At 41.1% G+C, this 14,015-nt stretch overlaps 1 protein-coding gene across 2 annotated transcripts in view; it reads left to right on the forward strand.

Moving 5' to 3' along the window:
* Positions 1 to 14,015, forward strand: part of GALNT7 (polypeptide N-acetylgalactosaminyltransferase 7) — a 121,359-nt gene extending 107,344 nt beyond the window's left edge. For both annotated transcript variants that reach the window (XM_034772182.1, XM_034772181.1), the window contains exons 9-12: positions 1,414 to 1,632; positions 7,316 to 7,414; positions 8,723 to 8,851; positions 11,633 to 14,015. In XM_034772182.1, coding sequence (XP_034628073.1) covers positions 1,414 to 1,632; positions 7,316 to 7,414; positions 8,723 to 8,851; positions 11,633 to 11,770 — 585 coding nt within the window. In that variant the 3' untranslated portion in view covers positions 11,771 to 14,015. The remainder of the gene's footprint in view (positions 1 to 1,413; positions 1,633 to 7,315; positions 7,415 to 8,722; positions 8,852 to 11,632) is intronic.

Raw genomic sequence — 14,015 nt, forward strand, 5'->3', positions numbered from 1 at the left:
CGGGGGGCGCGCCCGCGCGCTCGCCCGGCCCCGGGCCGGCGCCGGTGCGGGCGGGGGGGGGGGGGGGGGGGGGGGGGGGGGGGGGGGGGGGGGGGGGGGGGGGGGGGGGGGGGGGGGGGGGGGGGGGCGGGGGGGGGGGGGGAGTGGGGAGAGGGATCGGAGCAGTCAGGGGACAGGGAGCAGAGGGGTTTAGATGGGTTGGGAGTTCTGGGGGGGGCTGTCAGGGGGTGGGGAGTGGTTGGATGGGGCGTGGGAGTCCCAGGGGTCTGTCTGGGGGTGGGGGTATGGATAAGGGTTGGGCAGTCAGGGGACAAGAGGCAAGGAGGCTTAGATAGGGAGTGGAGTCCCTGGGGACAGTTAGGGGCAGGGGTCCCAGGAGGGGGCAGTCAGGGGACAAGGAACGGGGGGAGGGTTGGGGGTTCTGGGGGGGAGGGAAGTGGGAGGGGCAGGGGCGGGGCTAGGGCGGGGCTCCTCCCGTCCTCTTTTTTGCTTGTTGAAATATGGTAACCCTAAGCTAGACAGCTTACTACAAGGAAGATGAAGGGGGGAGAAGGGGGGAATAAGACCGCGTGTGATAAGATTGTGCGAAGTTAAAGATCATTTTACACTTTTTATTTTCATATATGTATGTTTATAATCATAATTCCTGTTAGTACTGCTGAGCCAATGCAGGCGTGGGAGAGGAGATAGAATCTCTCTTTTCTATCAGTTGAACTGTTTAAGGCCTGATCCACACTTAAAACTCAGGTTGAAAAATTTATGCCCCTGAGAGATGTCATTAAGCCTACCTATGTTCCAGTATAGACACCACTAATTCAATGAAAGGGTGACAGAAGAATTCAATCTGCTACCAAGAGGGGGGGATTAACTACAGTGACAGAAAAAACCCTTGTGTTGCTGTAGCAAGTGTCTGCACTACAGCAGTGCAGTGACATAGCTGTGCTGCAGTGGCATCTGTAGAGTAGACAAAGCCCTAAGATCTAAATCAGTTACACTTGTGGAATCCAGTTGGGGGTTAATAAGTGTCACTCTATTTTAATGCTAGGAAGTGTAAAAGTTGAAAATAAACTCCAGAAGACACCTCACATTTTCTAGAGTATTGCAGTCAAATGAACAGCACTGTTTTCATTCTACTCATAACTAAGGCATCTTTTTCTTCAAAAAAGAGAATTCCCTAGATTTAGTTATAATTACAGTCTTCACTAAGATCACTTAATTATGCTAGTCTTACCCCCAAAATATATAAAAAGGCTACTTTTGTGCTGTATCTTCTGTAAAGGTGGCAAGTTGAGTGCTGTATAATACGTATTAACATGTTTCTAAGAATTCTTAAATCTGGGATTAAATTCCTCATACATACAACGTATTGGTTTTATTTTGCAGTAGTGATGTTTTTTTTTCTCCTCCCTACAGAACTATGTCAGAGTGGTGGAAGTTTGGTGGGATGAGTACAAAGATTACTTCTATGCCAGTCGTCCAGAGACAAAAGCACTACCATATGGGGATATATCTGAGCTGAAAAAGTTCCGTGAAGATCACAACTGCAAAAGTTTTAAATGGTTTATGGAAGAAATAGCCTATGATATAACCTCACACTATCCCTTACCATCTAAAAATGTGGACTGGGGAGAGGTATGTACAGTAAATGCATCTAAAATCAGCACATGCAATAGGTTTTTAAAGTTGGGAGTCCACAATGAAGCCACTGTAACTTCTTGTACCTGATAAATATTTTAATATTTAAACAGAAAACAAAGAATTATTTTGGAAAATGAAGGAATATGTATATTATTTTTTTTACATGTAAGGCATGCACCTCAATTTATGTTTAATATTATCTTGCCTGCGTGTGGGAGCTAAATCCAAGGAGGCTGTTAAGTGGCATGCAAACAAAACAAAACAATGGCAAAGATAAGGCTCCTTAAGTAACAATGGGTGGAGCTATTAATTGGGGGAATGCTACCCTGCTCCAATCTGGTTGGCATGTTTTACTCTTCTCAAGGCTAAAAGGCTAAGATCATAGAGGATCCTAAACCTTCAAGATGCTGCCCTATAGAAGAAGGGGGGATGAGTGGGCTGTCAGCAGCCATAGTGAGTCTCTGGCAGACAGACATGCAGCAGGCAGGCTGGCTCTCCAGAGATGGTAATAAACTGAACCTACCCAAGCTATGAATAGAGAGAGTAATCTTAGGCAGACTAATAAGTGTATGCAACATTTAGTTGTTCTAACCCATTTTCTTAGATGCTGTGTTCTTTTTGGCAAATCATACTACACCTCTACCCCGATATAACGCTGTCCTCAGGAGCCAAAAAATCTTATCGCGTTATAGGCAAAACTGCGTTATGTCGAACTTGCTTTGATCCACCGGAGTGCACAGCCCTGCCCCCCTGGAGCGTTGCTTTACCGCATTATATCCAAATTCGTGTTATATCAGGTCACGTTATATTGTGGTAGAGGTGTACTTTGTTTTGAATAAGCTACTTTTTGAGTCACTTTAACTAGCTGCTGGTCACAGGTCTCCAGTGATAATGTGCTTACGAGTGCTAAACCCACTTGAGTCTGTCAGGTTGACCCATTTGGTAAATAGGGAGGCTGCAGCCCAGAGCTCCAGTCTAAAAAGTGGCAGAACCATGTGGTTCCACCAAGAGGGGAGGAAGGTAGCAAAGCCTGTCTCACGGGGTGAATGTGAGAGGGAGTTAGTGTTCTAAGGCACAACTTACCCAGTAACCATGACACTAAATAGCAGGTCTGGATAACACTTGACAGACAGGTATGAAAATACTGTATTTATAGAGTAACGACAGGAGATCAAATGCAACAGTACGTAACCAAGTCATGATGTTTTAACATGTGTTTTTTATTAGTTCTACATTTTTGTAGAGAATTCTTTTGTCTGTGTGTACTCTTCTTCATTGATGTTTATAATCCCGAGTCCTTCTTTCAGAGTAAGAATGTATTTTGAGAAGAAACTTGGAATCACGATATGGTGTTCAGTGCTTTTCACTATTTTTGAAGTGGGGGCCACTTTGGCAAAAAAACTTCAATGTGAGAGCCACGTGGGGTGGGGCGTGTGAGAGATGGTCCAGGGTAGGGTGCGGGGGTGAGGGCTCTGGCTGGGTTTGAGGGCTCTAGGGTGGAGCTGGGGATGAGGGTTTTGGGGTGCGGGAGGGGGCTCAGGGCTGGGGCAGAGGGTTGGGATGCGGGGGTGAGGGGTTCAGGGTGCAGGAGGGGGTTGGGATGCTGGGATGAGGGGTGCAGGAAGGGGCTCAGGGCTGGGGGCAAGGGGTGGGATGCGGGGCGGGGGTGAGGGCTCTGGCTGGGGGTGCAGGCTCTGGGGTGGGACCAGGGATGAGTTTTGGGTGCAGGCAGACTGCCCCGGGGCTGGGGCCAGAGGACTCCCTGGAGGCAAGCAGTAGAGGAGCAATGGGGGAAGGGGCCCTCTCTCTCCCCCCTGCCAGCAGCAGGGAGCTCCGGGGCCAAGGCCCACAGCAGCCTTGCAAGTCCCAACTTGCTCCCCTCCCTGGTACCCACCCACCCCCTACCTCTCTCCTCTCTAGGTCCCTGCTGCGTGGCCCTTTAGAGCTGCTGCGGGGCTACTGATAGCCTGCTGTGTGACTGCGCAGCTTAGAGGGAACTTAGGGAACCATACTTAGGGTCGATGGGAGCTGCCACTGGCTCGCGGGCCTTGCAATGAAGAACACTGGTGTACGTAGAAAAGGCATATCTGGAGACAATTATTCAGAATAATCAAGATATTTGCATTTGAATGCGACTTCGAAGACTGTTAAAATTACTGGGACATCACAGATTCAGCATTCTCATTTAACTGCAAGAAAAACTACTTGGCAGGGTTTAAATTCAGCGCATGATTTACAGGAATTGAATGCTCTTTCATAGACAATCCTAGCTGGGTTTTTTACATACTCCTTTGTAGGATTCCCTGCTCAGCCAGGGAAATGCCTTGGCTTATGAAGATTGTTTTAGTCCCCCAGAAGCTCTTCCTGGTCTCCCCTATGAGTATACTGAACCCATTTCTGCAGAACCTGAATGCAGAGATAGTGTTCTAACTGGCAGAATAAGAAGCCCTGTGTTCTATCCTACTTCTTAGTCAATTTGGCTAATCCATTAGATGTGTAAGGGAGTAGTTTAAAGAACTTCCTCTTCTAAAGGTATGACAGATCTACATATGTGAACTCAAGAGAGCAGTGCTGGAGTACAGAGTTGTCCAGTGCACAACAGGCATGTTGGGAATCTGTCACAGTCTATTATGAAGCCTTTGGAACTGGTTGTACAAAGTGCATGTGAAGATGGACAAACAGTCCTGCATCTGGGAGCCCAGGGAAACAAGACTATCTCCATCAAGGCAAATTTCTTGCCCAAGAGTTAATACAAAGCAGTAAGTTAGTTGATCAGCTTTAGAACTGTTCCAAAGTCCACCTAAGGTGGGGAAAATGTGCCAACATCTAGCTCCTGACTGAGCTGTGAGAATCACTATGGTAGTGTCTGGAAAGTAGAAGGCAGGGAGCATCCCTGAAAAAAGGAATTGAAGCCAGCAGCCCCTGGGACTTGGATGAAGTGACAGGGAAGATTGAAGTAGTGTGGCATCAATCAGAGTGCTATGTCCTCAGGCTTCTCTGAAATGTGTTTGTTCTCTCTTAATCGATGGCCAGCAGTCATTACACAATGTTTACAGGATTTTAATGCTCCTTTGTTGCACTTTTAATTATTGCCTCAATTGTATTTCTGGACGGCCAAAATGTTTTTAACTCTACTACTTGGATACAAAGTTCTTTCCAGTTCTATTTTTCTCATATTTAAAGGACTCCTTCACTAAGTGGATGGCTGCTTTTTATTGTAGCTTCTTGGGCTAGTGTTCATGTCAACCGTCCACTAATTTCCAGCTGTTAAAAAACCCTAACTTGCAGGTAGGTTCTCCCTCCTTGTTTGCTTCTTAGTAGAGTCAGTAGAATAGAATGCTGGTGAACAACCATGTTACTGATGTAGTTAGTCATTGTCTGCGTGTGTGTTCTCTCTGCGTGCTGCATTGGCTCTGGCCAGATAGCCTGTACAGCAGGCTCCGATCGAACTGCTCAATAAGACCACAAGACTTGGTCTAGTAGCGAAGACACCTGGCCAGGTTTATTGTTGATGAAGCACAGTCCTAGCTCCCCGGACCAATGTCTAGTTACACTAGCACATGTATGCCTGTAACAATGGACCAGCTCAGTGAATGGCGGGATTCTCCATCTCCCCCAGGCCAGTCAAAGACACTCCCTCTGAGACTCCTCTTTATACACCGATACAAACAAGTTACATATTGCCCCTGTTACATGTTTAGCTACCACCCTTTTACCTTGTACATGTTGGGCTTATCGATCAAAACATCTCTATTCATCACCCTGTCATCCTGACCTTATCTTTAAGAGGGGGTCAGTGTGTCCTTGTATCATCTTTGGGGAGTGTGTTTGTGTCATACTTGGTATCAAGATGTTCTGATACCACCCTTCTGGAAGATGTTTACATGAGTGTCCTGTGCCTAGTATTTCTCAGGAATGTGTATATTTTTGCAATACCAGCCCTATTCTTGCCAGGGTCTGTGAACCTGCAAGCAGGCATGTTTTATAACAGGACCTGACTTCTGCTCACAGCCTGACTTTTGCTAACTTTGCTTTATATTAGCAAGGCTTGACCACTGCTTTAGTTCAGGCCTTTTATACAAGGGCTCGTGACTCAGGCTCTCTCTTTCTACTACAACTGGGTTAATATTTAACTGGAAATTTCATTAATCACTGCTGTTCATGACTTGCAAAGATTGGTGATAAACTGTATCTGTTTGGGAAGACAGCTGTGATAAATACCCATAGATTCATAGAATTTAAGGTCAGAAGAGACCTTTAGATCATTGTAGGCTACTGGCCAGCCCCCTCAGCCCAGGAAGGAGTGACACCATATCCAGAATCTGGTTCAGACCCTCTTCTCAGGGCTTCAGTTTTATTTCTTCCACATAAAATTAGTGCAGCACATTGAACGTCCCTTCCCACCCCTAACCTGGGGTGTTCTGTAGGGGCTTATCTATTCACTACAGGTTTCCATTCTACAGGCCATTTACCTGACAGCCATACCCTGCTTCCTCCTACAGGAGTCAAACTACTTACTGGTAGCTCTAGCTCTCCTTCCTGTTACTGCCTTCAGGCTCTTGGCAACTCTGTTCCAGCTGAGTCACTTGGTGGCTTTTTATAATCACCTTATCCTTTGCTGATACGTTTCAGCTCAGCTACCTCCCAGCTCTCATATGTGAAACTAGGCCCAACTCCTATAAAAGGGATTTTTTTGGCCATTCATCCTGTGACAATTAACTAGTTGAACGATATGTATATGACAGGTCTTACAGTTCACCCAGTTACCCCTGCATTGAGCTCAATAACTGGTTTGACTAAAGCATAGTTTCCAGACAGGCATCCAGTCTTGATTTGAAGAGATCAAAAGAGACATTTTTTTTCCAGTGGTTAATCACCTTCATTGTTTTTGTTTATTTGTTATTTCCCATTTGTATATGTCTGACTTTAGCTGCCAATCAGTAATCATTTAGTACCCGGTATTTTCCCCCCCATGATGGTACTTATATACTGTATCAAATAAGCTCTCAGTTTTCTTTTTGATTGAGCTCTTTAAATCTCTCCACGTGTAAGGCTTTTTCTCCATACCTCAAATCGTTTTTGTGGTTCTTTTCATAATCCTTTTTAAAATGTGGACACCAGAATTCTACAGTGTTGAAGCTTTATCATAGTAATTTTCTGACATTCAGGTCAAGCTCCATTTCATTTTAAGTCTGAACAAAACAATCACCTATCTCATCCCTCACATCCTCTCCTAGGTGGGAAGCCCGATCAACCCTAATTACAAGCCCCTGCTGCACACTATTCAGGAATATCTAAAGAATTGAACATCCTTTCATGGGGGATTAACTGCATAAGAAACCAGGCCTACATCTGAAAGAGCCTCTGTTCTGTATGAATATGGTAAATTTGAAATCAAACTTCCATACAGTATATTCACTAGCATACTTATGTCTGTTATCTCACAGTAGCTCTCAAATTAGTATGGACAGTTGGATTCATAAAACTTTCTCCTGAAAATTTAACATCCTTATCTCATTTGATTCAAATTTCTTGCAGTCTTGCTTCAAATATCTGTGTATATTATTCGTTTGGAGGACGATGAGTAGGATATTCCTTAACTTCTGTGCACTAGAGATCATATTTTCCCAAAGTCTAAACTAAAGTGGAAAAAGCCTTTTTCTCCTTCTCCCCCCAGATCAGAGGCTTTGAAACTGCTTACTGCATAGATAGCATGGGGCACACCAATGGTGGCTTTGTAGAACTTGGACCATGCCACAGAATGGGAGGTAATCAGGTAAGTAACCTTGAGGCGAGATGTTTGAAAGAGACAGTTGATGCAATGAATAATCATAAAGCTGTTTCTCTGATAAAGTCCCTAAAACTACTGTGGTTACCAAAAAGTAGATTAAATGCGGGGGGAAAGTTGTGGACTGTGCCAGCTTTTATGGGTGGGAATTTGGGATTTGTTTCCACTCAGGAAATATTCCCCTTACCCACTGTGGTGCCTTAGTTACTACTTCTCAGAATTGTGATATAGGTGTGCAATGCACTGATGCACTAAATGGCTTTCCACTACCAGAAACAAGGAATCAAACACAAATTCATTCATAAATGAAGCTGAGTTAAATTGGAAAAAGCTTAGTTCCTAACAGATAATTGTAATAAGACTATTGCACAATTTGGCCCAGGTCCTCACAATTTTGCCATCTCACCACCACAAGGACAAACCTACTTCAGGCAGTCAGGTAGCTTTATCTTCTTGAATTTGATACTTAAAATTTTGAAAGTCTGTAAACTGAAAAATGGCTCAAAGCAAAATGGTAAAAAGAGATTAACAAAAAATTATCTTCTCTCTCTCTCAATATATAGATATACGACTTAATCCTATGCAGTCATACAGGATGATGTCCCTGTTAAAAAATCATGTTCAGTTGGCTCTTAATGTAAAAATGTCACTGTTGTAACTGTAGTTTAAAATATAATGCAGTACCCTGTGAAAATACATTTTCAGTATACAGTACTCTAGAAAGGCTATGAAAAAATCATTCTTTTTCAGTCCTAAAATCTTACCTTAATTAAATGCCAATCTAAGAAGTAGCAGAAATTAGGTTTGTATTTCAATTTGGTAGTTTTCCTTCTGGCCCAGTGCTCTGTAGTTCTTAAATTTATTATTGTCTTCATTTGAAAATACTGATGAGGACAAAAGTTCACTGGCTTCCAGCTCTTTGAAAGACTGTGATTATATAGCCATCAAACCGCAGATTGATGTATCCAGCTCTTCTCAGGAGCCTCTCCAATAAAATCTTTTGCATTTATCCCCTTTGTTCTTAACTTAATTTAGTAGTCGTATCTATTTAGTTTTCTGAGCTCAGAAAGAAGGTACTTCATATGGTAAGTCTCTGATAGTGAAAAGCTAACATATTACATCACTTAAAATAAATCAGCCCTATTCAAGCAAAGGTAGGTGTGATGATAATTTCAAAAGAATATTCCAGATGATGTAAATTAATTGTTATAGTATTGCTTCTAAAATTTCAGTTACCGTATAAAGTTCACTCTGTGTTTACAGTAACAAAAATGTGCCTCAATATTTTTCTTTTAGCTTTTTCGAATAAATGAAGCTAATCAACTCATGCAGTATGACCAGTGTTTGACTAAAGGACCTGATGGATCAAAAGTTATGATTACGCACTGTAATTTAAATGAATACAAGGAATGGCAATACTTCAAGGTATGTGACAGTATATGTATGGTGCAAGGATAGGCGATTTGTTAAGACTTTTTTTACACCCCATTTTGTTAAGACTTTTTTTATTGTGCATACATCTGGAAGTAAAGCTGTAGGACCAGATTCACTGAACTTGGTGTGGCAAAATGTAAATTTCACTTTTCTGTACCAGGCTCTCCTCTTGCTTTATGGGAGGAATTCACTCTGAGGGAAGATGGGTTTTGTTGGCACTACCCGCCCTCTCCCAGGATTTCCGCTGCAGAAAAGCAGCTTTAAATTCCACCAGGACAGCTGCTGCCAAGGAAGAGGGAGAAAAATTGTTCTCCTTAACCTCTGAGGCTAGGACAAGAAGCAATGGGCTTAAATTGCAGCAAGGGTGGTTTCAGTTAGACATTAGGAAAAACTTTCTGTCAGTGTGGTTAAATACTGGAATAAATTGCCTAGGGAGGTTGTGGAATCTTCATCATTGGAGATTTTAAGAGCAGATTAGACAAACACCTCTCAGGGATGATCTACTTAGTCCTGCCATGAGTACAGGGGACTGGATTAAATGACCTCTCAAGATCCCTTCCAGTCCTATGATTCTATGGGTATGTGCTGAATCAGCACATTGCCGCTGCCCCCTTTTTGGCATTGTGGTGGCTCGCACACCCCTAATGAAGGTTGCAACAGCTTTTGCTCACAGCAACCTTCCTGCTAATGCCCTTCCCACCAAGAGAGTCCTCCACAATGTCTGTATTGCCAGAATCTGGCAAAGATGCAAGGGTGAATTTAGCAGCTCGAATAATGTGATTTGATTACCTTGCATATCTATACTGAAATAGTGCTCCATTTAAATTACATTTTTCAGCAGTACTGAGAGAGGAGAGGGGAAGTACAGCAATGCTAGTTCTATTTCTGCTAAATTTAATTATTTATATGTGTTGTCCTGTGTCTTGTTCAGAATTTAGTTTTGTTCTTTTGAGTTAGCTACCTATTCTCTGAGTAAATATTGTCTCGTATTTTCTAAATGATGCATGTGGCCACTGTGTGATGCTGTTGTGAAAGATCTGAATTTTTAAATGAAGTATTGATTTATAGCTTGTAATAGCTATTAAGTAAATATGTATTTTGGTATAGGTACTAACTTTGAAAACATTTTTATCCGACTCCTCTATTATATTTAATGAGTCAGCTCATACTTTTGTTCCAGTAAAAAGAGATAAAGACAGAATACACTAATAAGGAAATTTGGCCTTTAAATACGTACACACACACACACACACACACACACACACACACCTCAATTGTGTATTTGAGGGCATAATGTGGTCTAAAAGGGTTGAATGCCAGATTGCTATTACCCAGTTGTTTTCTGAATCATTACCATCTAGCTTGTTGTGCATTTATTAATTCACTCATTAGTCTGTTGGTATCTGGATTCTATTTGCCTGAAGCAGCTAGATTCTTTGTTAAGCATTATGTGGTGAAAGTCCATTTGCCTTCCACTGACATGCAAGTTTTTGTAATATTTGCATACAGCTGTGAAGTCCTGAATAACAAAAAGCTGTTTGTATGGAGCTAAAAAGCTGGGAAGAGACAGACAAGATCTTTAAATCCCAGGAATTTAGATAGAAATCAGTACACACTGTTTTGGTGTCTACTTTGTTCAGTAGTGTATATGTACAACTTGTTTGGTCTCCACCAATTCTAATGTGGCCCAGCATGTTACTTGCCACTTCATTACGTTTTGTTTTTACACGAGTTGAATCCCTTTCCACAGTAGCTATGCCAATTGCGCAATTGTTTGCTTCAATGTTTCTGTTACTAGAAGTTGAGAGAGTGGCCCAGTAGGCACAGCACAGAATATAGACCAAAACATTTGGTTTATTTCCAAAGAAATATGATAAAAGACTATCAAAGGTGGGTGAGCAAACAAACACTGGAAACTTGGTGCACTTGTGAGCCAGATTTTCAGTGTTTAATTACTGTGCAACCCATTTTAAAAATATATTCTCACTGATGGGGATGGACTGAGGTAGGAAGATAAGTTATAACCAGTACAAGAAATGTGATGCCCAGTGCAGACGTGAACAGCAACATTCTTTTTTTGGGGGGGGGGTTCAGTATCGGTCAAACAGTCGCAATATTTGTGCTACTCTACTGAATCAGTTATGTGACTATAGGGATTCAGTAGTAGTGCTCCTATAGGCCACTCAGGTATCCCAGAGAGAGAGTATAGCCAGATCTGGTCAGAATATTCCCTTTGTCTTTTGCTGACTTTTGTTGATTTGGGGGACAATGGCTATCTCATAATCCCACTTCTCCCTGCTACCATTGGAAAAAGAAAATGTGGGAGAAGAGCTGAGGCAAATAATCACTTTCACCCCAAATATTTGCATTGCTCTGATGTTGGCATTATGGTTATAACCTTAGGTGAAGCATAAACAGCCAGATTAGAGGGCAATCCTAAGCAGGAAAGGTCTTGTTTTCAAGCATTTGTCTTTTAAAAAAAACTCTAGGATAGACAATTTTTTTTTATTAAACATAGTTAAGAATCAGTTATGCAGAAATAGCCTGTTTCCTATGAGGAATAAGTGTGTGTTTTTAAAATGGACCAAGTACATCTATTTACCTTTTTATAATGTAACATTTCAAGATGTGAAAATATAGGCCTAATAAGTGATAACATTATTAATGTAGAAATGAAACTTTCACAGGGACACTGGGTAATTTGTTTTTAAACAGCTACACATATTAGATGGGGAAGATTTTAAATCTATTTTTGATTGTTTTGTTTTCCAGAATCTACATAGATTTACCCATATTCCTTCAGGGAAGTGCTTAGATCGCTCAGAGGTCTTACACCAAGTCTTTATCACTGAATGTGACTCCAGTAAAGCAACACAAAAATGGGAAATGAACAACATTCTTAGTGTATAGACAAAACAAACAAAAACCTGACCTACTGAAACATTAATTTGTACAGGACTGAAAATAACCTGAAAACTGCTGCAACTATTAACTTTGTACAGCTGCAAGCTTGAAATCTCTCAACTTGGATGAAGGACATAGATGAACTGTGATATTACAATAACATTATCATCTGCAGTTAATGTTTACAAAACTGCTTTTACCTTAAACTTTGTAGATGTTTACATCTTTTTGTTTTAAGATGTTGGGGGTTTATGTGCTCTTAGCTATGTTTTATAGGAACAAAGTTAAAGGCACTGTGGTCTTCTTTGGGATTTCACTCAGGGGTCTGAAGGCAATTTTTTTACACACACTTGAAAAGGTTGGAGTAACCAGACTTTCATATAATGTGGTGATTATCAACCTGTTGTATCTTTTTATTTTATTTTACATCCTACCAAGCACTGCCACGGGTTATTAGCCAGAGTGGCCTTCTTTCACAGTCATGCTGCTTTTTTGGAAAGGTAGATTTCAACATTAGTGCCTCTTTCATTTCTCTATATATTTTACAAGAAAAACATTTGATGGAATGTATAGTATGGATATGTTGATACGTCATATTGATAAGAATTAATTGTACCACCCACGTAATTACCGAAGACAAGTTTGTGTTGCCAATGTGACTTCTGTATTTACTACGTATTGGTAAGGCAAATAAAGGTACAGACCACACCAGAAATGCTGTAGGGGGTCCCAAAAATATTGCAAAATGTCCCTTTTGCAGCTAGGTGCTGTAAATTCATTGGAACTTTAAGTGAGCTGAACCAGGTATGCTGAGTAGCACTTGGATGCAGCTGGTGTATTAGGCTTTTTCTAACTAGCACTTCCGTTGGTCCGGTGAGTGAAAAAAATCCCACCCCAGCTGACATAAATTTCACCAACAAAAGCGCCAGTGTAGACAGCACTGTCAGTGGGAGAACGTTACAACCGCTCGTTGGGGATGTTTTAATTATGCCAGTGAGAGAGCGGCTACACAGGAGACCTTACAGTGGCACAACTACAGTGGTACAGTGCTGCTGTAAGATCCGTAGTGTAGACATAGTCTTAGACAGCACTAAAGCAATTAAACATTTATTTTCTTTTCAATATTAAAAAAAGCCAAAAGAAACTGAACTTGAAAGCATTGTGATACATCTGATGAAGAGTGCTCTGAATTACAGCTAAGAACTTACAAACACTAACATCTTTGTTGTATCATGCTGTACAAACCTCTGATATATTTTAAAGCTAAAGCTGCACAATGTATAAAATTAAGAATGGTCCAGTACTTTGTGACATTGTTAATATAAATTGAATTCACCTGGAGGTGAACTAAAACTTTAAGTTAAAAAAAAAAAAAAAAAAAAATTAACGTACAGGGGTAGACTTTAAAGGGGCACTGTCAACTAGTTTTAGATCCAGATTCTGAGACTATTAAGAGTTGATGACATCATGAATGCCTTGACTTAATAGGAGTTGAGCCCTTTGCACCTCACAAGATCAGACCCTGAAAGTATTTGTTTTAGTACGAAATTCTGCCCTCAAATGCAGATTAGCATTGCATGTAACGTCCATTGAAGTTAGTAAGGGTTATGTGTCATATCTAAAGGCAGAATTTGACCTTTATAAAGCTATCTATCTATGCATATTTTGGCAATGATTTGGGATCTCCTCTGGCTTCTTTAAACTTCTCAGCTGTCCTTTAAAAGGTGTGAAAAATAAAATTAGAAAATAAAGGAGGGAGAATAAGAGTATAGGTAATTTTATTATTTGTGTGTATGAAAACTGACTCCATTTTTGTGCTGGGTAGATTAATCATGTTACTATGCATTAGTGAAAGAAAGGTGGCATATAAATTGTCCAGGTGTATATTTTAAATGGGTATTTTGTGCAATTCATTAAAAGATACTGTATGTGCATATGAATCTGTATCTGAAACTGCAAACTACAAAACATGAGAACATCAGAAGCTGTTGCTGTAATGACTTTTCCTATTGTAGCCTGCTTGGGGGGAAAAAATGTCCCATATCTTGCTTTGTAAACTGATGATAATATCACTATGCATTTCTACACATTTTATAAATTTGATTTATGCAGATTTTGATACACTGTATGTTTCTGTAGAAATTGTATAAATCTTCAAAAGTTTTATTAGGGATAAATTTGGGGAGCCAATGTGCATCTTAATGCTGGATTGTGTGTTTTTTAGGTGAGGAAAATAAAACAAATATTTTAA

This window comes from Trachemys scripta, chromosome 5 (genome assembly GCF_013100865.1).
Source record: "Trachemys scripta elegans isolate TJP31775 chromosome 5, CAS_Tse_1.0, whole genome shotgun sequence".
NCBI classification, from domain to species: Eukaryota; Metazoa; Chordata; order Testudines; family Emydidae; genus Trachemys; species Trachemys scripta.